The sequence below is a fragment of the Halichoeres trimaculatus genome, unplaced genomic scaffold (assembly GCF_033239565.1).
Source record: "Halichoeres trimaculatus isolate MK-OKI-2021-1 unplaced genomic scaffold, fHalTri1.1 fHalTri1_scaffold_2, whole genome shotgun sequence".
NCBI lineage: Eukaryota > Metazoa > Chordata > Actinopteri > Labriformes > Labridae > Halichoeres > Halichoeres trimaculatus.
This window is the reverse complement of record NW_027437180.1, coordinates 22,119,186-22,140,118: the sequence shown is the minus strand read 5'-3', so window position 1 is coordinate 22,140,118 and position 20,933 is coordinate 22,119,186. Positions and strand designations below refer to the sequence as shown.

Genomic DNA, 20,933 nt, shown 5'->3' with positions numbered 1-20,933 from the left:
GTGTTATCTAGGGTCAGAAGAGAGGCAGATGGAATGATGCACCCATCATGCCTAGTGTCTACTGTCCAAGCCTGTGGGGGCAGTGCTATGGTCTGGGGTTGCTGCAGTTGGTCAAGTCTAGGTTCAGCAACAGTCTGTGCTCAAAGAATGAGGTCAGCTAACTACCTGAAAAAAACTGGATGACCAGGTTAGTCCATCAACAGATTTTTTCTTCCCTGATGGCATGGGCATATCCCAAGGTGACAATGCCAGGATTCATGGGGCTCGAATTGTAAAAGAGTGGTTCAGGGAGCATAAGACATCATTTTCACACATGGATTGGCCTCCACAGAGACCAGACCTTAACCACATTGAGAATCTCTGGGATGTGCTGGAGAAAGCTTTGCTCAGCGGTCAGACTCTACCATAGTCGATGCAAGATCTGGGTAGAAAATTAATGCAACACTGGATAGAAATTAATCTTGTGACATTGCAGAAGCTTATCAAAACAATGCCACAGCAAATGTGTGCTGTAATCAAAGCTAAAGGTGGTCCAACATAATTTTAGAGTGTGTGACCTTTTTTTGTGGCAGCTTTTTTTTTTGGCCAGGCGGTGTATAAGATACAAGAATTCTTCTGTTGCAGTTTCACGAGAGATTCCTGTAGAGACGGAGACGATCCTGACACAGCTTCATCAGAGCACCAACGAAGAGCACTACACCTACACCAATGTTCCATGGAGATTGTACCTCAGAAAAGAGGTGGGAACACAGCGTAAAAAGAAACACATGATTCACTACTAGAGTGTTTGTGTTCTATTCTCCTGTGAGTATTTTTCTGTCTCTTGCAGGTTTTTTATCCCAAAGACAGCTTCAACAATCCTCTGGTGCTAGATCTCATTTTCAAACAGGTAACTGCAGATTTAGGATGAATGTGTGCACTCAGTTCATTCACCTTCTTTTTCTGCTCTGTCGTTTTTTACCTGACAACAGTAAAATCTGAGACAGAACAAACTAAATAATTTCTAACACTTCCTGTCCTCTGTTCTCTCCTGCAGATAGTGAACGACACTCTGTCAGAGGCATGTGTTCGGATCACCCGGGATGAAAGGCAGAAAATGAAAGCTCTGTTTGGTACGCTTTCTGTTCTTGCCGCCAACATTTTTTTTTCTCTCCAAGACTGAACTCTCTAATCCTAACACATCTCTTTGACATTCATGAGCTCATGTGAATATTTGTGTGATTGACAGCTAAACACGGGGTAGAGCAGAATATGGATCCAGTGGAAGAGCATGTGAAGAAAACAGTTGTGACGGCAGCGAGGGAAACATGGGAAATATACTTCTCCCGGCTGTTTCCTGCATCGGTGAGGGTGATAATCCCCAGAGTATATTAATTACTGACAGTGTTGTGTTTCCTTTTCTTCTGAACCTCTCTTGTGTGTCTCTTTCTGTGTGTGTTTCTGTGTGCAGGGTAGTGTGGGAACAGGTGTGCAGGTTCTGTCCGTGTCTCACAGCGGAATTAAGCTGCTGAAGACGGTAAAAAGCAGCGCTGCAGCCCCAGACTACTTCAGAGTGCTCCGACCCTACACGTATGTGCTGTTTTTGCATTTTGTCACTTTCTTCTCTCTGTTTTTAAAAACTCCAGCTCTCTTCCTGCTGCTGTCGTGATGGAAAATAAAACTTACATTTGCATATTACTGTCAAGAAAAAACATACAAAAATTTAGTGGACAAGTCTTAAGTCATGCGCACTTTATGTCAATCAACACTACAAATTCACTAAAGTACTCTGAGTTTGAGCTATCACCAAAGAGCAAAGCATACAGATGCAGCTATCTGACTAATGTCAGCAGGAACCTGAATCACAAAAGCTAACAGAGCAATATTTCAGAGCAGGGAAATCACCACAGACCTGTGGCTGAAACTAAATATAAGCTGTTTTTGAATAGGTGATTGCTGACTGCAAGTCATCCATCATCTGGGAAGACTCATCTTAAGTTCAGCATGTCAAGACCAGTCATTTGCCTTAATGTTCAACTCCTTGATATGATTTTGTAAACTCTTCTCCAATGCAAAATGACAGTTTAAAAACAAGAAAATGACTGCAATGAGTTACTATTAAGTATTGATATTCTGGGATTAAATGTGGTTAATTTTATTTATTTATTTTTTTTGCTTTTAACAGCCCTGATATTAACATCAGGGGTAAATGTGCAGTAATATGTTAACGTGAATCATGGCTGCTTGTTGTTATACCACTGTATGCTGTGTGATGTTGGCTGGTTGAAGTCCTGGAATATTTTCTTTGACTTTCAGTTTATGTTTCTTAATAATTTAATGAGGGAGAGTCATGTATGTGACCACACGGGAAACTAAATTATTCATTATTTCTTTTATTCCTTCACAGAAATCATTGATGATAAAAATGCATACATTTGATTTTAACATTAGATATTACATAAATACATATCATGAATATATCAAATTGGCCTAAATTTTATGCCGTCATAATCCTCCTGTGTTCAGAATCTTTAGAGGTACTTTGGGCTAAGTTAAAATAGAGCTTAAAAAACAAAATTAAAAATAAAATTGTTTTAAATCAAGCTCAACAGTTTTGAGCTAAATGAATTACAGCATATCCATGACTTAATTCCACATTTTTCCTAAAAGTTATCACTGCTAAAGAGAAAAAATAATATCTTTTATGGTAAAGTTACTTTAAGTGTATTTGTGTTTTTCTTACAATTCTCTGGAATTGAAAAATTAACTGAATGGGCTGACATTTGTTTTCTAACTACCATGTGTTTATTTAATTGAGTTATATGATTTTGTTTTTTTTTTTAGATATGCAGACATCCTGTTTGTAACCATCCCCTCTGAAAACATGCTGGAGTTTAATCTGACCAATGAGAAGCTCATCCTGTTCTCAGCTAAAGCACCCCAAGTCAAACATCTCATAGACACTTTCATCAATGAGATCAAAAAGGTACAACACACATCTACACCAGGGCTGTCGCAGTAACTGCTGTTGACAATAACAGTCTTTGGAAAACAGTTTCTTGTGGTTGTGAAATTTTATCCCACCCGCTAAGTTTTCAATAAATATTGTAATACTAAAGTCAGCGTGATAATATTGAGCCATGATAATCATAAAGTGAAACTGGGACAGCCCTGATCTGTATACAACAACACAGGGTCCGTCATGCACCAAGTGATACATGAGGTTCTGCCGCTACAACATTTGTAATCCTCCAACTGTTTGACTTTTGTGTTTCCAGCGGAGCTATAAATGATTTTAACACATAAGACTTGAACAGCGTGTTCAATCACTATGACTGTTTCTGTTGCTACCTTCATCTGCATATGCAATACATAACAAACACCTTCCTATGAGTTTTGTTTCAGATGTAGTAAACTGAAACAGAAGTAGATATGTGTGTGAGACATTGAACACAAACTTAGGGAAATACATTAAATCTAATTAATATTAAAGTAAGATGTGAGACTGTACATGTTTTTCTTCTCGCTGCCCCCTCAGGACTCAGACTATGTGATTGCAGAGCGAAACTTTGTGACGGACGATCGGTCGATGCTTAATTTTCACAAAGGTGACGTCATCAGGCTCCAGGTTATGGATGGGCTGGAGAAAGGTGAGAAACTGTGGTGCACAAAGAATAAATCCTATTTTCTGTGAAGTTGATCAATGATCCAAGAGTGTGTGTGTGTGTGTGTGTGTGTGTGTGTGTGTGTGTGTGTGTGTGTGTGTGTGTGTGTGTGTGTGTGTGTGTGTGTGTGTGTGTGTGTGTGTGTGTGTGTGTCTGACTCCTCCAGGTTACAGCTATGGCTGCGTGGTGAGGAAGAAGGTGGTGTTTTTGGAGGAGCTGAAAAGAGACACTCAAGACTTTGGTGAGTGTTAAATTAAAACACTTAATTTGTTAAAATAGGATCATGATCTCCACCTGTTTGACAGTGTTAACCAGATGTTTAGTCACAGCCAGGGCCTGATGAAAAACAAGGTGACATTTCGGTTTGACAGCTTTGAGAGATTTTCTAACCTGAACCCCGGAGGTGTGATGAAGATATTTTGAGCCACGGAGAAATAGGTGCAGCAATGTTGACAGTGCCTAAAGCACTTTTAAGATAAAAAATTGTATCAGAAAATTATTTTTCAGATGGAAGATGGCAAGGCAATTTAAAACTATTGATTCATGTCATTTCTTTAGGACAGAAAAGATGGAATAAGACAGCAGACGAAAAGAGGTCACGTAGTTCCATTGATCAATCAACAGATACTGAATGGGTCAAACCAGTGTGTGCTCTCACACACATTTTTGTCATTTACTCTGATATTTTTATTTTGTATTCAAGTGAAGGGGCTTTGCTTTGAAGCTTTTCACTTTGTGGAAAGATTTTTGCACGTCCAACCCTTTAGCTTTAACTTATTTTAAAAGTATTTTTAAAGTATTGTTTTAATCGTTCTTGTGATCACTGCATTGTACTCATTTATTATAATGTGTGCTGCTAACCTCTTGGCCAGGTCACCCTTGTAAAAGAGATCTAGATCTCAATGGGTTTTATCTGGTGAAATAAAGGTTAAACAATGGCCAGGTTTTCTAAATTATAATCCAATGTCTACCATGAATTTACTGAGCTTTGTTACTTTGTTAAATTGTGAAAATGGTTTTCTAAAAGGATGGACAAAATATTAACTGAAGAGCAGAGCTGCATGGTTTTTTCAGAAGATATTTCTCCAAAAATGTTGGGGTTTTGATCAGTGTGCGTGTCATATTATAATCAACCGAGCTATCAATTAATCCTTCTCTCTGTATATACAGTGCTTATTAGACCACCTTCCATAAAACAAGAAATCACAAAGTGATTTACATAAATTTAATAATTTATCATTTTTCCATATTGAGAACAATGACATCAGTAATAAAGCATTCCTTACAAGAATTGTGAACCCGACACTCACCCCATCCAGATGACATCCCCATAACACCTTGACTAAGGTACCCCCGTATCAAACAGGGATCCACACACACGCAAAATAAAGAAACATAGCAAAATAAAACAAAAAGATTCTTTTTTACAGCAGAATAAATTGCTTAAAGCAGGATGTCTATAAAGGGTCTCACTCTCTCAGGTGATGGTAATCCAAAGCTTGGTCCCAGAAGGCAACTGGACTTAAGACCTTGTTTTCCTCACCTCTTGAGGATGCTCCAGTTCTTAACATAAGGAAAGTCTCCAAACATCTTTAAGATTTTCTCCTTATTTAGTTTCCTATCCGGTCAAGCTTTGCACTCAGACACTTGTCATCAAAGTCAGTTCAGTGACTCTATTGACTCAAGGGTTTGAGAGAGCGCTAAATACTCTCCATTTAGTTTACAAGACAGTTACTGATTTTATCTGTCAGCTGTTTGGTGCTGAGCTCAGTGCTCAATGTTTTTTTTGTACCTGTTGGTACAGATTTAGTTTACTAATGCTTGTTACTAAAAAGTTAACCATCAGTAAACAATAAATAGATAAATAAAAATGACTTTTTGACCTGCTCAATTAAGGAGTGTGTGTACTTTTCTGACAGGATTGTGTGTGTGTGTGTGTGTGTGTGTGTGTGTATGTGTGTGTGTGTGTGTGTGTGTGTGTGTGTGTGTGTGTGTGTGTGTGTGTGTGTGTGTGTGTGTGTGTGTGTGTGTGTGTGTTAGGTTGGAAGTTTGGTGCTGTGTTCAGCCGCTCTGGTGCTTTCCCCGCTGAATGTGTCCACCCCATAGCTGCTCCTGACTTCTTGTCACTGCCACTCGACCGCAAGGCAGAGCCTCGAGGAGGAGCAGGACAGTTTGCTGTGTCATCAGCTGTTGCTGTTGCTGTAGCATCCACCATGGCTGCACATGAGATAGATCAAACAATAGAGGTACACAGGGACCCACACACTCACATTTGGAGTGTTTCTTTCCCCTGTCAGTCAAAATGATGTTTCACTGTCATTCTTGTCATTTCAGAGGGTTTCTCTTGACGGCTTTGCTGATGGAGAACTGGATGAGACAGTGCTGCAGGACAGTAAATATGACATGTTGGAGTTTGCCAAGAAGTACTTCAGACAGCCAACCAACAAGACGGGGTGAGGCAAAGAATATGTGCACACGCAGGAGATTCTGGTGACACATGAAAAACCTTATGCAGTGCTTTCTAAAATCCAGTGCAGGGTTTCCTTTGGTCCTCTGCTGAGGTGTATTTTTAAGTTCCTATACTCTTAGTGTCACTAAGGTTTTGTTTATTTATATTCATTTAAAGATTATTTTATCATGAATATTTCCATTAAGATACAAAACCTCTTTTAGCTGATTTTTCCATTCAAGCCCATTTTTGTGTCACACATCCCACTTATTGTTGCACTACATTCATTTTCTGGCACAGTAATAAAAATCACCTCAAGTATATATTAAACTCTTAGAAAGATATAGTGTCTTGCTTAAAGATGCATTCATCTAATCAGGAAAAGGAGGAGCTGTTATGACAAGGGAACTGTTAGCGAGGACTAGAAATGGTGGAGTGTTTTGATTTCTAATATTTCTGTGTTCTTTTTTATCAAAATGGAATGAAATGTATGCTTTTAGATAACATTAATAAAAGGTTAATTTTTAAAGCCATCAGTGCACTCTAAGTTCAGCTATAAAAACAGAACTACATCTTGTTTTAATGTTTGTGTTGGGAGACCCCTAGTGGCAGAAATTAAATACTGTTCCCTTTACATCCAGGGTTGCAATTTGTCTCATTTTCTTATTTATAATTTATTTGTCAAGTAAACTGGGTTTTTTAAATGCATTAAATCCCTATCATTATATACCACCTTAAGCAACTACAGCATCAAGTTTACTGAACTATCTATCATTGTTATCTATTTTGTAACACTAAATCAAATCAGAAGAAGCCTCTTTTTTAATACACATTTTTGGGGCTTTTGTGCCTTTATTTAGAGAGGATTGGACAGATAATAGAGCAAGAAACAGGGAGGGAATGGGATGCTGATAAGGCTCCATAGGTAGGAATTGATCCCAGACCACCTCCCTCAGGACTCTGACCTCAAAATATGGCATACACCTTAACCACAAGGCCAAACAACAACCCCATATAAAAAAATTATTGATTTTATTTGTATTTGAGTTTTTTATACTTCACTAAACAATCTAAATACTTACCAAAATTAATTTTGATACTTAATTGCACTCGCTGACTTGTTTTGTTTTCAGAGATTCTTTGAAGAGCAAAAGCAAGAACAGAGAATCCAGAGAGCTCCCTGAGATGATCAAGTTCTCAAAGGTGCCTGTCATCTTACAACAACTTAAAATATCTTCATGCAACTGTCTTTGTGTTTAATGTTTAGCAGAGTGGTTTATATCATACTTACCTGGTGTGTTTACCTCCTTTCCAGACTCCTCTGACTGAGTCTCTGATAGAGTTTACAGACATAGCCATGAACAGAGTGGCAGCAGACCTCTTCTTGTGTGAGTTTCCTTCTTTAATTACATCGTCTTATTTCATCACTTTTATTGCATCCAGACTCTGATTCATCTGCCCAAGTGCAAGGGTTGGATGTCCAAGGATTTCTCTCATATTCAGTTCTGAGCAGTATGTGTGTGTGTGTGTGTGTGTGTGTGTGTGTGTGTGTGTGTGTGTGTGTGTGTGTGTGTGTGTGTGTGTGTGTGTGTGTGTGTGTGTGTGTGTGTGTGATGTAGCTGTGATGCGTTTCATGGGCGACTCTCCATTAAGGGGATCAACAGAACAAGAAGTGGTTAGCACATTCCTCAAGGTAAATACACTCATTCTTCTCATGAAACTATTCACCTCAGTTTACAGATAATTGTGTGTGTGTTTGTTTTCTATATGCTTGTATATGTGTGTTTGTTATTTGTACGCCTGTGTGTCCATATGTGTGTATCCTCCCTTCAGCTCATCAGAGAGTTCACCTTGATGCGGGATGAAGCTTACTGCCAGCTCCTCAAACAGCTTACCGCTAACACCAGCTCCAAACCGTACGTCTCCTCTAACACATTTACAACATACAAACCCCCCACGTACACACTGTGCTCCTCTCGCTTTCCTGAGCCTGTAATCCTGAGTGTGTCCATGCACTCATGTGTCATAAAGTGATAGTTGCCAACGAGGCTGGAGGCTGCTGTACATCCTGACTGCCTTCCAACGGTGCTCTGAGGTCCTCAAGCCGTTCCTGCTGAAATACCTGCAGCAAGCTTCTCGCAGTGCTGGGACTCAGTATCAGGGTAAAGCACGAAGACATACACAACCACAGAATGTAACACATGTATTCACATCACCAAAACCACCAGAATGGAATATTTTTCCTCACTTGTGACAGGAATCGCTAAAGCCTGTGAGCAGAATCTGAAGAAGACGTTTCAGTTTGGTGGTCGTGTTGTGCCGCCCAACAGCATGGAGCTGAAGGCAGTAATGGTCAGTGTCTTCTTAACAACCATACACAGATGATAACATGACAGTTCCCAAAGGTGAAGCCACAACATTTTAAGCTCTCCCTAGTAACTGACTCCTGTACAGGTCATAAAGCCTGTCTCCTTCATGTGAACAGATGGGACATGGGTTAAACTTTAAAACTAAATACACATCAAATAATTTTTTCTATAACATGATTCCATAAAGGAAAATGTCATCATGCAAATTTATATTTAAATGTCTTTTTCTCCAGGAAAAAAAAATGTTTGAATATGTTTTTATGCTATGAAAGCTAAAGCACTATGGCTGTCATGTGCCAAATGCTGCTACAGCAGCATGTAGCACCAGTATGAAAAGTTTAATCCTTGCTTCTCTGGGTGGGTATCACACACATGCATGGACCGCCTACAACGTTGCAAAGCCTCTGTTTACATGAAGTGCAATCACATCAGCACAATGAGACACAGACACTGTTACACTGCTACAACTTTAGGGACTTTTTGACTTATGGTAAGTCGTTTTAGCGTGACACAGCCCTCTAACACCCCTGCTTTGTTTGAAATGATTGTCCAGAGGTGCGCTCGCATCATGGATCATACGTGCTGTCCGCATGCTTGTGCTCGTACATGAAGTAAATCGTGCTGAAGCCCACCTCTCCGAAGCGTGCCAAAGCAGAGGAGTGAATCGTACTCAAGCACGGCACAGTTGCGGTTACACTGATCATTCCAAATGTGCTTTCGGGCTGAAGCCTCCTTAAGCACGGCACAGTTTGACAGTGTGACCGCGCTCTTGATGGCTCATCGTGCCTTTTAGCAGAAAAATTAAGTGTGTTGTTTGGTGTCTAGAAAAAGGGGCGGGACAGGAATACCTGCAGCCATTACTTACAACACAGACTCTGGCATCAAACATCATCCATCACCTGTACAATCTGGCAGCACCTGCATTTTAGCCTCACTTTTGTCCACCTAAGGATGTTAAAATGTGTTGTCCATCTTTATTAACAGTCACTGACAGGAACTTCAAGCCAGCTTTTTCTTGCAATACTTCATGAATGAAATCTGTCAACTAATGTAGTATGAACTCTATTAAAAGCCACTCTTAAAGGATAAGTCATAGATTTTTAAGTGATAAATACAAACACAACAGAACATCCAGCTTTTGTCTGTTAATTTTCGTTTTCACATTCAGAGTCTGTAACAAAGCCCTAAGGAGGCAAGTAGTTGTACTTAGTCACTTTTTAAAAAAAAACAAAAAACAATGAATGTTGGCAGTGTATCCTAAAAGTTGCCTACAACAAATGCACTAGTTCCTCAGCTTTAAGTAAGATTTGCCAAACACAACAGCACCCAGCTGTACCACAGATGAGCAGGGAGTAAAAAGTAATTAGAGAGGATGCAAAATTTGATTTCCACTTTTCAAAGGATTTGCTAAGTGAGGAAAAGTAAAGGACTTCATTGTCTTTTATCTTAGCTACTTTAGATGTTTGATTTCGTTGAATCTAAAACAGTAATGTCAAATTTACCAAGATGATTCTGTGTCATTTAGAAATTCTTTAACTAATGCACAAGTAGCTTGTTTGTCATTTGTAGTTTTCAAGCACTTTAAACAACCTTAGAGTTCAAGTGTTTGTAAACTGTTTGCTCATGAGGGTGTGTCCATACTTTTTCAGGCAGGACGCAGTTCAAAACGACAGCTGTTTCTCTTTCCAGGAGGCATCGAACGCCACGCCAAAATCAAAACATGCTCGGTGAGTTTCCTGACACTGTTTGGCACTTCACCACCGCCCCTGTCTATGAGGATATGGCTGTGATATAAATCTGTGTGTGTTGTTGTGTTTCTCAGGTTGCCCTGGAGGTGATTGAGGAGCTGTGTTATGAGATGGGTTTACACAGACTGGAGGCCATAGAAGAATACGCCATATTTTTAGTCACAAACAGAGGTGTGTTCACAGACCTCTAATCCCTTTTCTCTCACATGGAAACATTTTTCAAATGTTGTAAGAGCACATGGAGTCAATCAAGAAGCAGATTTGCTCTCAGATAGCATCACAGACTCTTCTTTGGTCTCTTGCTGCAAGAGGAAGTTTCTCATGTTCATGAATCCTGATGGAATTGTCATGTCAAAATAAGAGGTGGCTCAAAATCACGATGCAGTAACAATATAACATACATTTTTCCTCCTTATGACCCTTTATTGTGGTAACAAACAATCTACTGTGACAGCGTAGATGCACTTTACAAGGTCATACATAAACTGAATAGAAACACTGGTTTACATTAATAATGTTGCTACGCTCTGTGCTGCTAGCATCCTGTTTTGACTCTGCCCTTGAAGCGCTCGCACAGGCCTCTTGTGTTGTTTTTTTTCAGCCCTTGTTTGGCATTAAATATCTCCACATGATAACAGCTGGCAGCTGCTCTTGTTAGTGTACTATTCGGAAGCACAGCAGGTCACACAACATGTGGCTACACAAGTATTGGCGCCATCTTTGAAGCTGTTAGAGCCAGTAGTTTGGAAGGATTTTGGTGATGAGAAATCAGAAACTGATACTGGGTGTACAATTTTTTTATTCATTTGTCATTTGTTTGTCAGCAGACTATCCAGGAGAAGAAAGTAATGAAGTAAATAATCTGAATAATTGTTGGGGTTTTTTTGGTGTCGTAAAAAACATTGTATGTGTGTATTTGGTATGTTCAGGTCAGAATGTGCGTCCTCTGAACAAACACGAGTACATCCTTGATGTTGCGACAGAGGCTGAGTTGGTTGACACAAACTACAGCTTCTGGTTCAGACGAGTCATCTGGACTCAACAGCTCAAGTTTGATAACGAGCTGTGTGTGGCCATGCACTATAACCAGGTACATCAGGTGATGCTCTACATACAGGAAATAAAACCTAGATGTGTTTGTAACTGTTATGTTTGTGTATATTTAGATTCTACCAGACTACCGTAAGGGCCTGCTGAATGTTCTCCCACATGGAAAAGTGAGTGACCAGCAGTTCCATCAGATCTCCAAACTGGCCGCTCTGCAGCACAGAGCCAAAGACATCATCTTCATCCCGAGCATGTGAGCGAACACACTCATGTACAAATTGTAGAGGTGCTCTATAAGCGCCATGACGTAGCAAGTTCATCGATACACGCACCTGTTCCCATTAAACATTATTATTAAGCACAATATTTATAAGAGCTATATAGTTATACTCTTATGCAGTTTAACATGCATTCAAGGATGACCCAAGTTTTTACTTAAAATTTTATGCCGGAGCAAATAAGAAAAAGAAAATAACTTAAATAAAGAAACAAGCAAAGAAACAGAGAAGGAAAAAAAGACATTTTTAAATATACTGGGGGGAAATAACTTGTGCAATTTGGGGCAGGAGCCCAATGTAGAGAAAAGGAAAAAAAAACAGAAATAAAACAAAATTAAAGTGTTATAGTTGAGAGAAACAAACACAATCTGCAGTTTCAGCACCTCCCCCATGTTTGTATAGCTCAAATTGCTCTGATGTAAAGTTAAATTATGATACAGCAGAGAATATGAAACGCATCGTTCAATCTGGCCCCAAAAAACGCGCTTTCCATACTTTTTTTTATGATCCGTAAAAAAAAGCTGTCGATGTCTTTTGCGCTGCATACTTGTATTAAGTATAAACCTTGTTGGGTGCTGTATTTGATTGAAAACACCCTTAGATTGAGACAAGTGACCAGTAGAGGTGTGTGATGTGATGGTAGGGGACCAGGCCAATCTCAACTGTAGAAGCTGTAGCTAAAAAGGCAGTTAACTGTCAAATACAGATGCTATTAAAGAAAGCCCTGCAGAAACTGCACAATGAGGACTTTGCTTGAGGGGATGGAAAGAGTCACATATGAAGTCAGTTTCTGACTGTCACCCTCTTGGACTGTGTTGTATCCTTTCTCCCAAAGACAACCATTTACACTGCACGGATATTTAGCTACTACTACTACTACTACTACCTACTTCTAATCTCCTTCTCTCATTTAATGTGTTCCAATAATTCTTGCAATTTTTCTGCTTTCAGCTTCTATACAGCTTGCAGGACCCTGTTATTTTTTGTATCACATCTTCAGTAAAGCTTTGTAAATATCCAGATTTTTTTATTTAAAAATCTGAGGAGCTGTTTGACCTTTCTAATTTGCCCATTAACAACTATCTCAGTAGATTTTTACGTTAACAAGACAAGAAAAATGAAGATTAGAACAAATGTATCCAAAAGCCAACTGCAAATTTACACATAATTGTAAAACTGTTTTTCACTGTCATTATTTTAGCATGATTGTTTCATAATGCAGAAAGTCTGTAAACATCCACATACCGTAGTTCTTTCACAGCATCACTGAAGCTTTTATAGATTTTCCAATATACTCAGAGGTTCAACAACCACATAGAAACCAGCTCTTTGTTAAAGGGATAAAACAGCGCAGCACAGCCTATAGTTTTTGTGTTCAAAGTGCATGACACATTGTTTTCTCAGCTGTAAAATACTCACCTCCTTTCTTTCGGTTACCGTGGTTATCGCTGTGTCCTTCCTCCCACACTCACAGCAGACAGCCAAGCAGAACGGCTCACTGACTGAAATCATTCTGGGAAATCACAGAGTGAAGCAGACTTGTGTTTATCTTCTCCTCTTCTCCCCAAGACACGAGTTATCCGAGTACATCCCAGCACCTCTGTTTAAAAAGCAGCCACCCCAGCAGTGGGTTACCATGGTGACGCAGCACATGCAGCAAGTGCAGGCCCTGAACCAGCATCAGGCCCGGGCTCAGTTTCTGGGTAAGAGCTTTGTTTCATTAATTATGTCCATAAAGTTTTGTCGGCTCTATACCGATACCTAAAGGCTAAAAAGCCTTTTTTGTGGATACTATTAAAGAAACTTATAAAGCTTTCTAAAAAATGCACAAAAATTTTGATGACATACTGCACCTAGTTTTTATGTTCTCCCACTGTGACACATTTAACCAATCAAGCCATCATCTACATAAGCCCAGGGGCTGCTTGTTTTTTTTTTTTTATATTTACATTTCAACAGTTACAATAAAGGGAATTACAATATTGAACAAGTGAAGCCTGAAGTGTTCTTGTAATTTGGAATCCCTCCTCTGCTAATTACTGCAGAAGTTCCGTATGAAAACCTGCTATCAGATCACTCTGCTAATGGCCTGCGGGATAATTTGTTTCGACCTGATAAAGCTCCTTCTGAGAAAGAAGTTTTGCTGATGTCTGAGTCACCTCATGATTTCTTGGACGAATACATCACAAAATGTGGGAATTTCTGGAATAGAACTAGTTTTAATACCCGGTTCATTCAAAACCTCCTCTATAATAGATGCTGCTGATGATGTACTATCACTGAAAATAATATCTGTGTGTGCAGGGCTGGTCAGTGCATTCCCCATGTTCGGATCCTCGTTCTTCTACATCCACAGCAGCAGCTCCACCACCTTCTATGCCCCCTGTATTGTTGCTGTCAATCAACATGGGCTCCACTTCCTGCACAAAAACACACACGTAAGCAACCACCTGCCTACACACATCTATAGCACTGATATGACTCCGCTCGTCTTTACGGAAACATGAGCACAGAAGCAGAATCCCATAGTTTTATTTGACAGTTATATGTGCATTATAATGCTTGGCTTCTGTTTCAGGAGCCAATGGCAGTGGTCGCTCTGGTGGAGGTCCAGTCCAGTCGCACCCAGAGGCCCACTGCTGGAACCAGTTACCCATACGTAGACCTGACACTGGGGGATATCAACACACAGCGGGTCATCCAGCTGCAGTTAGAGCAGGTATCAGAAAAGCACCACAAGGACGCGTCTTATATATCATATATGATGTTTCAGTCTCTTTTCTCATGTCAACCACATTTGTCTTCAGGGCCTGGAGCTGTGTCGAGTCATCGCAATGCATGTGGAAAACATGATGTCTGTGCGGGAGAAGAGGCTCACTCTGCCACCCAGTGAAATCACTATGCTATAACATGCTCTAATGAAGACACACACAAGCACACACACATATCGGGAAAAAAACTCCAAAATACAGCCTACCTCTTCTTGCCTTCAGGTTTTTCTAGTGTGTCACATAAAAACACACACTTACTTGATCATTGACTGACTTGAATCATTACTTGATTGTTATAATGCTTTATCTGAACATGAAAGTCATTGTTAACACAGTCACTCAAAACATTTGTATTTGCACTTACTACTATAGTTTTAATTAATCAAACATTATATGTGTTTTATCTGCACAGAAGTTGTTGAAATTAACTGTGAGGAAGGTTTGTGAGCCTGTGCCTTTTCATTTAAATTTTTTATAAATGATATGCAATGTTTTTTATTTTTTTATTCATACTGTTTCTATGTTAAAAAAATAAAGGTTTGTGTTAAAAGTTATAGTAGAAATGTAAAGTACTGCTTTATTACTTTGTAAATAATATTTATCAAAATAAAATGAGCAAATTAGAGAGACTGCATGTTGTTACTTCTGTTGTGAGTGAGTAAATGCTTTGAAAACAAAACAATATTTAATGGCACATCTTTTTATTTAAATAGGCCCTCAGGTAAAAATCAAGTCTTTTTTAAATTTCACACCTAGCTGCTTTACATACAAAATTATAGAAAACATGGTCAAATAGTAAATCAAAAAGCAGACCAGAAGTTTTCTCCCATTTTCCTACCTATGGTAAACATTTGAGAATCGTTGTGAAACCCCATCGTTGTGCTATTTGATTTTAACTGACACTCACCTGAGTTAATTGTTGTCCAGCCAAAAAGCTAACTGTCTAAATGTCAGGTTTGTTTTCAGTTTTTTGTTTTGATTTGATTTGATTCGATTTAATTATTATTAAATTTAAACATAGAATTATGTCTATTGGCTGACACATTGCTTGATGTAGGTATTAAATGTAAAAAAAAATGAAATTTGGCATAAAATCCAAAAATCTAAATAATTTTAAGCAGCATCATAAAAGCAAAATTCATTCAGTTTCCAATACTAAACTTAAGAAGAAATTTACAAAAAGGAAGATACTTTTAGATTTTACTGTTGCATACAGAGATGATACATTGAATAGATTTTTGTAACATAAAGAAAAAACATGAATCCACCATATGATAAATAGAAAGACTACTTTCGCCTGATGTTCAAGTGTGCACAGTGTGAACTTTGAGGGAAGTAAATAAGAGGTAAGTGAGATAAAATTAGCAGTAGTCTGGCGCGTGCCCTCAAGGCTCCCAAAATGGATTTATGCATCTTCCGCTCAGGACACGTGACACATCCTCCTCAAACAGACAATCCATCACTGAGCATGCGCAAAGCTCCTGCAGGTTACACGAGTTTATTTTCAGCCTTTCTCTTGGATATTCGTTATGATGGTGTAAATCGACTGTGGCTAAGCTTAGTGCGAATGTGAAAAATGTACCTACTGGATACTTGAAGTTAAGACTTCAGTGAAAACGTTTCAGGAGCCCTCCGGAGTGGAAATTAGCGGTGACATGTGAAATGTTGCTGCGTGGTTTGTCGGTATTTGCAGGCGGCACCGGACAGACCAAGCCAGGCTAACGTTAGCTGAGCTAGCTGTAACGTTAGCCAAGAAGGTCGGCTTACCATCTTCAGCCGCTGGTGAGCGTGGTGTGCCATCGACCGAACGTTTAATACAGCTTTGCTTGTACCTGCTACATTATCTTAGTATTTTCAGTTTTCATACAAGAGCGTTTTTTCCACATCACACACAACAACAATGGAGCTTCTTAGCTAATGTTAGCTACTTTTGAATCCTGCAGCAAATGAGAGTTAGTCCTCGCTTATGCAAAAAGACATGACCAAGTAAGGCTCCCTTTGACATCGACTCATTTCACATTAATCACCTCCAGTGTAAACAGTGCTGAAATGCAGCGCTGATACGTGCTGTTAGCGAGGAGCTCACGTCACACTACCAGGGATACTGTTTTGGCTGACATGGCAGCCAGTGGATACTCTGACCTGAGGGAGAAGCTCAAATCCATGACACCGCACAGAGACGAGCAGAAAAACAAATACGTGGACAGGACGAGTAACGGCCGCGGAAAAGGTCGAAAGCGCAAGTTTCGCGAGTCTGACGACGACGATTATGATCACAGTGATGACAGCGCGGAGCTCCGGGAACAGGAGGCCGGCCGGGTGAAGAGCAGCATCCAACAGAAGAGCATCTTCACTCCCGAAGAGTGCGCCCTCATTGAGGAGAAGATCGACGACGTGGTGGCCAAAGGGGAGGCTGGACTTTACCGTGAGCACACCGTTGACAGAGCCCCCCTCCGGAACAAGTACTTCTTTGGGGAAGGATACACGTATGGAGCCCAGCTGGAGAAGCGTGGACCCGGCCAGGAGAGGCTTTACCGCAAGGGAGAGGTTGACGAGATCCCGAACTGGGTGCATGAGCTGGTGATCAAGCGTCTGGTGTCCAGTGGAGTGATACCAGAAGGTTTTGTGAACAGTGCAGTCATCAATGATTATCAACCAGGTGGCTGCATTGTGTCACATGTGGATCCTCTGCATATCTTTGCACGTCCCATAGTCTCAGTGTCCTTCTTCAGTGACAGCGCCCTCTGCTTTGGCTGTCGCTTCCAGTTCAAACCTATTCGGGTGTCAGAGCCAGTGTTTGTCCTGCCTGTGAGGAGAGGAAGTGTCACGGTGCTCAGGTGACAATGGCTAATATTTTTAGAGATGCACTGATATTATTGTTTCTGTGTGGATGTCAAAGGCTGAACTTGTCTTTCTTCTTCAGTGGCTACGCAGCTGATGACATCACTCACTGCATCCGACCTCAAGACATCAAAGAGCGGCGTGCCGTTATCATCCTCAGAAAGTGGGTCATGATGCTGTCAATAAAGTGATAATGTTGTTTGAAATTTTACTCTTGGCCTACATATTTATATTTGCACTCCTTCCTTTGTTTCACAGGACCAGACCTGATGCTCCTCGACTAGATGCAGACACACCTCTGAGCTCATCTCCAGTAGAGAGACCCATTCCTCTGAAAGCCAAACGCTCTCATCGTAGAGCAGACCCAGATGCTGCTCACAGGTAAACATCCACACCTGCACACAGAAAAGGTCTTTTTGAAGTCAAATAAAACCAACCCTATTGAAGATCAACTTGACATGCCTTGATAATTGAAAGATAGTCCAATCTTAAGAGCAATTAGTTAAGTACCTTTCATTTTTATTGTGTGTGGGAATCTCTGGATGTCATATTCAATAGGGGGGCCCAGGATACCAATAGTATCACCATTCACCAATTCCATCATATCATGGAATATCTTAATCTATTTTAGCTCAAGTATACGAAATTCTCTAAGATTATTGTGTTAATTTACTGCACTTGGTCTGACTTCACTGGGATGAAACAATGTTCATGTTTGAAGTCTGTAAATTAAATTTACTGATGTGTAGAAAAACTCTCAATTTTGTTAGGAAAATATGAATTCCTTAAAAAAAAATAGGCACATGTCAAAATGAATAAACACTGCTTAACAGGCTTCTTGTGATAGTTATTAAACACATTACATTATCAGAGTTGTTTGGATGCTCTTGGACTGACATTGACTCTGCATTACAGAAAGCAGCAGCTTCTTGTAAAAGCACCAGGCCTAATTCACCAACATCCTCTATGAATTCTCTTTATTTTTTTCTGAAGAGGTTTCTGAAGGAGAATTCAAAGGCAGATTCATGAACTATTTCTCTTCAAGAAGCAAATAACAAACGGCCTGATTTATCATACAAGGCTCCTTTTTTGTAGCACCATTAGTGGATACAACTAACATATTCACTGGTATCACTTGTTCAGAAAAGACTGATGAAAATGATCATCAGATGAAATAAAACAATAAAAATATCTATATATCTCAAGTCTGAGGGGATATCTTGATGAAAACAGAAGAAAGACAACCTGTCATGATAAAGAAAAAGTTCAGATCCAGCGTTAACGTTTTCTCCATTAAATTTTTGTATTTATAAATTACTTTTATGAATATTAAGGTGCATAATGACAGTAAACATTTTTCGCTAGCATATCATTTAAGAATTTAAGTATTCTTTAGTTTTTTTCTTAGCTAAGAAAAAAATCCCAAATTAGAAAACTGGATGTCAGAATTGTCTTAAAAACTATGCTCGCTGGTTTTTAAAAATACTCTTATTCTATAGAACAGTTGTTAAATGAGGCTCACAGACTTAAAATCAACTCCTACAAAAATGTAGCATCATCCCATGACTAATACAGCATTAGAATCTGCCTTTGTAAGACATGTTGGTGTCAATGTCAGCCATATAGCGTAGTAGTAGTAGTTTTTCAATCTAACATATTTATTCTTCAATATAGAACCGTGTAGTGCTGTGTTCATGTCCAGCATGGAAAATTGCCTACTCTCCTGCTTACCCTGACAGTCACAAAGATGTGTTTAGGTACCTAAACATAGTACTGTTTGATTTTATGTGAATCAATACTCGATAGAATTCGGTTGGTACCTATAAAAGTACTTCATTCGGTACCCATCCCTCGTCTTACTACAGCTAAAAAGAGCCTCAGATGTAACTAAAATGCTAAAATAGTTTTGTTATCTCTCTGCAGATGTTACCAAATTTGTAATTACAAAGTAGTGCAGAATGTAATAAATAATGATCCAAATTTGACTTCTTGTATTTCAATCTTTCTTCACCAGGCCAAGAGTTCTTGAGATGGACAAAGAAGAGAACAGACACCCATCGCTGTCCCGACATGGCCGTCACAGCGCCAGCTCAGAGAACTACTGGAGGCGTGGTCAAGACTCAAACAAACACAGAGATAGTTCAGGACGCAAAGTCAAAATGAGACGCCACTGAGCACTACTTCTTCCACACTTGTACACTTATATAAATATACCCAGTCATTTACGTATTTCAGTATTGTAACATTCTTTGTTCAGTCATTATTTTCTTGCTCATGGCGCTGAGTCATTATGTCTGCATTTTGATTTGAGTCTCAATCAGTTTGAGTGCGTATTCATTTCTAGCAGATGAAGCGACATCTCAGCCACAAACTGCAAATCCTCAAGTTACTTAGTGCAGTTGGTCTCTGTAAAGAAGCTGTTCAGTTACCTTAAATGAAACATTTCTTCTTTCTGTGTTCATAGAGACTTGATAATGGCATGTATTTTTTGTAGCCAAGATGTACAGACCACAAGAGATAAAAGGAAGATGTATGTATGGACTTGTACAAAAGGAGTTGTAATCTAACTTGTTATAATGTACATTACATTTGTAAAGTCTGATTGGGGGGACTTTTATGCAGAATGGAACATTTGTTTTTTGCACCCACAATTCTGACCCATACGTTTATGGTAATATCCTGGATATTTGCTTTTTGACCACAGCTGTTTCAGTTAAAACAAAGGGCAGGAAGTCTGACTGGGTTCTGATATGATCCTGAAGACTCAACCTTGAGTAAAACTTTTGTTTCTGTCTAAGGATGCTTTACCTGATATGATAAAAGGCCATGTTATCACAGTTCTGCATTAAATGAAAAGTTTTCCTTATTTTTTTGAGTGATATTTGAGTCAATCAGAAGTTTAAACTTGCAAAACTAACTCTTGTTCCTGTGGTTTGCTATGTAGACACAGATAAATGTGTTTCTTGCTCACTGTCAGACAGATATTGGCAGAGCTACTCATTAACTGGCTGCAAGGTTTGTCTGTAGTTACACATGAACCAAAATAACCTTGGTTCAGCTGATAAATTACTTTCTAAAAACAGGATGAGTTTTGTTTTTTGTTTTCTGGAGCTTTGCTACAGCTTCATACTCAAATAGACAAGGTTTAATATGTTTGCAAGTAGCAACTATGTCTTTAAACTTAGGGTAAGACACTCACACTGTGGACACAGTAGTAAAATATTTAACATTCCTCTGTGCCCATTTCATCTATAAAGCATTCAGAGTCTTCTTCACTCGTGTACAGATCATTAGTTAACATCCCCAGTTCATGGCCTCAGCTTAAACTCCTTCAGTTAAGTTAAGTCAGTTAAATTTATGTACACAAAGGAATGTATGTACATCTTTACTGGAGATTTGCTAAACTTGCTGCTTTTCTTTTCTTAAGTCTTGTATATCACCTTAAGCAGGAATGCAGAAAGGTGAGGCTTATTTTCAATGGAAAGAAACATCTAGTTCTGAAATGGCAAATGGAAAGTTCATCATTCAAGATAATCAGCAATATCAACCAGGGAAATATTTTGTCAGTGGTTCAAGAGGAAAAAACTTTAAATATTAGTTTCTGTGGTCATTCAAAATTCTTGCGATAAAATGGTCATTTTTACTGCATCTCTTGTAGTTGGGATTTTTTTTGTCTTCTACCCTAAAAAATAACTCCCATTTATTATATATAGTAATATTAATAATAATAATGGGCCTATTGCGGGGGAAACATGGGATGATGTGACTTAATTCATTCTGGAGGCA

The 20,933-nt window shown here is 39.2% G+C and overlaps 2 protein-coding genes across 2 annotated transcripts in view; both read left to right on the top strand.

Annotated features, from left to right (window-relative positions):
- The window catches only part of myo15ab (myosin XVAb), a 47,462-nt gene extending 32,665 nt beyond the window's left edge, over positions 1–14,797 (top strand). Inside the window, 24 exon segments of the mRNA XM_074661853.1 lie at positions 625–740; positions 830–889; positions 1,037–1,112; positions 1,229–1,344; positions 1,451–1,569; positions 2,824–2,965; positions 3,518–3,629; positions 3,811–3,885; positions 5,685–5,890; positions 5,979–6,097; positions 7,227–7,296; positions 7,409–7,481; positions 7,713–7,786; positions 7,927–8,009; positions 8,125–8,255; positions 8,351–8,445; positions 10,112–10,189; positions 10,285–10,381; positions 11,140–11,300; positions 11,377–11,510; positions 13,105–13,238; positions 13,840–13,973; positions 14,114–14,254; positions 14,343–14,797. Of these exon segments, the coding sequence (XP_074517954.1) occupies positions 625–740; positions 830–889; positions 1,037–1,112; positions 1,229–1,344; positions 1,451–1,569; positions 2,824–2,965; positions 3,518–3,629; positions 3,811–3,885; positions 5,685–5,890; positions 5,979–6,097; positions 7,227–7,296; positions 7,409–7,481; positions 7,713–7,786; positions 7,927–8,009; positions 8,125–8,255; positions 8,351–8,445; positions 10,112–10,189; positions 10,285–10,381; positions 11,140–11,300; positions 11,377–11,510; positions 13,105–13,238; positions 13,840–13,973; positions 14,114–14,254; positions 14,343–14,444 (2,648 nt within the window). The 3' untranslated portion in view covers positions 14,445–14,797.
- A 956-nt stretch (positions 14,798–15,753) lies between these two features.
- On the top strand, positions 15,754–20,714 carry alkbh5 (alkB homolog 5, RNA demethylase). Its single transcript, XM_074665548.1, has 4 exons — positions 15,754–17,143; positions 17,230–17,310; positions 17,406–17,528; positions 19,162–20,714. The coding sequence occupies exons 1-4, from the start codon at positions 16,425–16,427 to the stop codon at positions 19,319–19,321; spliced, it is 1,083 nt and encodes a 360-aa protein (XP_074521649.1). The 5' UTR covers positions 15,754–16,424; the 3' UTR covers positions 19,322–20,714.
- Positions 20,715–20,933: the final 219 nt, after the last annotated feature.

Coding starts and splice junctions, on each gene's coding strand:
- alkbh5 (XM_074665548.1), top strand. CDS start 16,425: ATGGCAGCCAGTGGATACTCTGACCTGAGGGAGAAGCTCAAATCCATG. Junction 17,144..17,229: donor GGAAGTGTCACGGTGCTCAG/GTGACAATGGCT, acceptor TTTCTTCTTCAG/TGGCTACGCAGCTGATGACA. Junction 17,311..17,405: donor GCCGTTATCATCCTCAGAAA/GTGGGTCATGAT, acceptor TTTGTTTCACAG/GACCAGACCTGATGCTCCTC.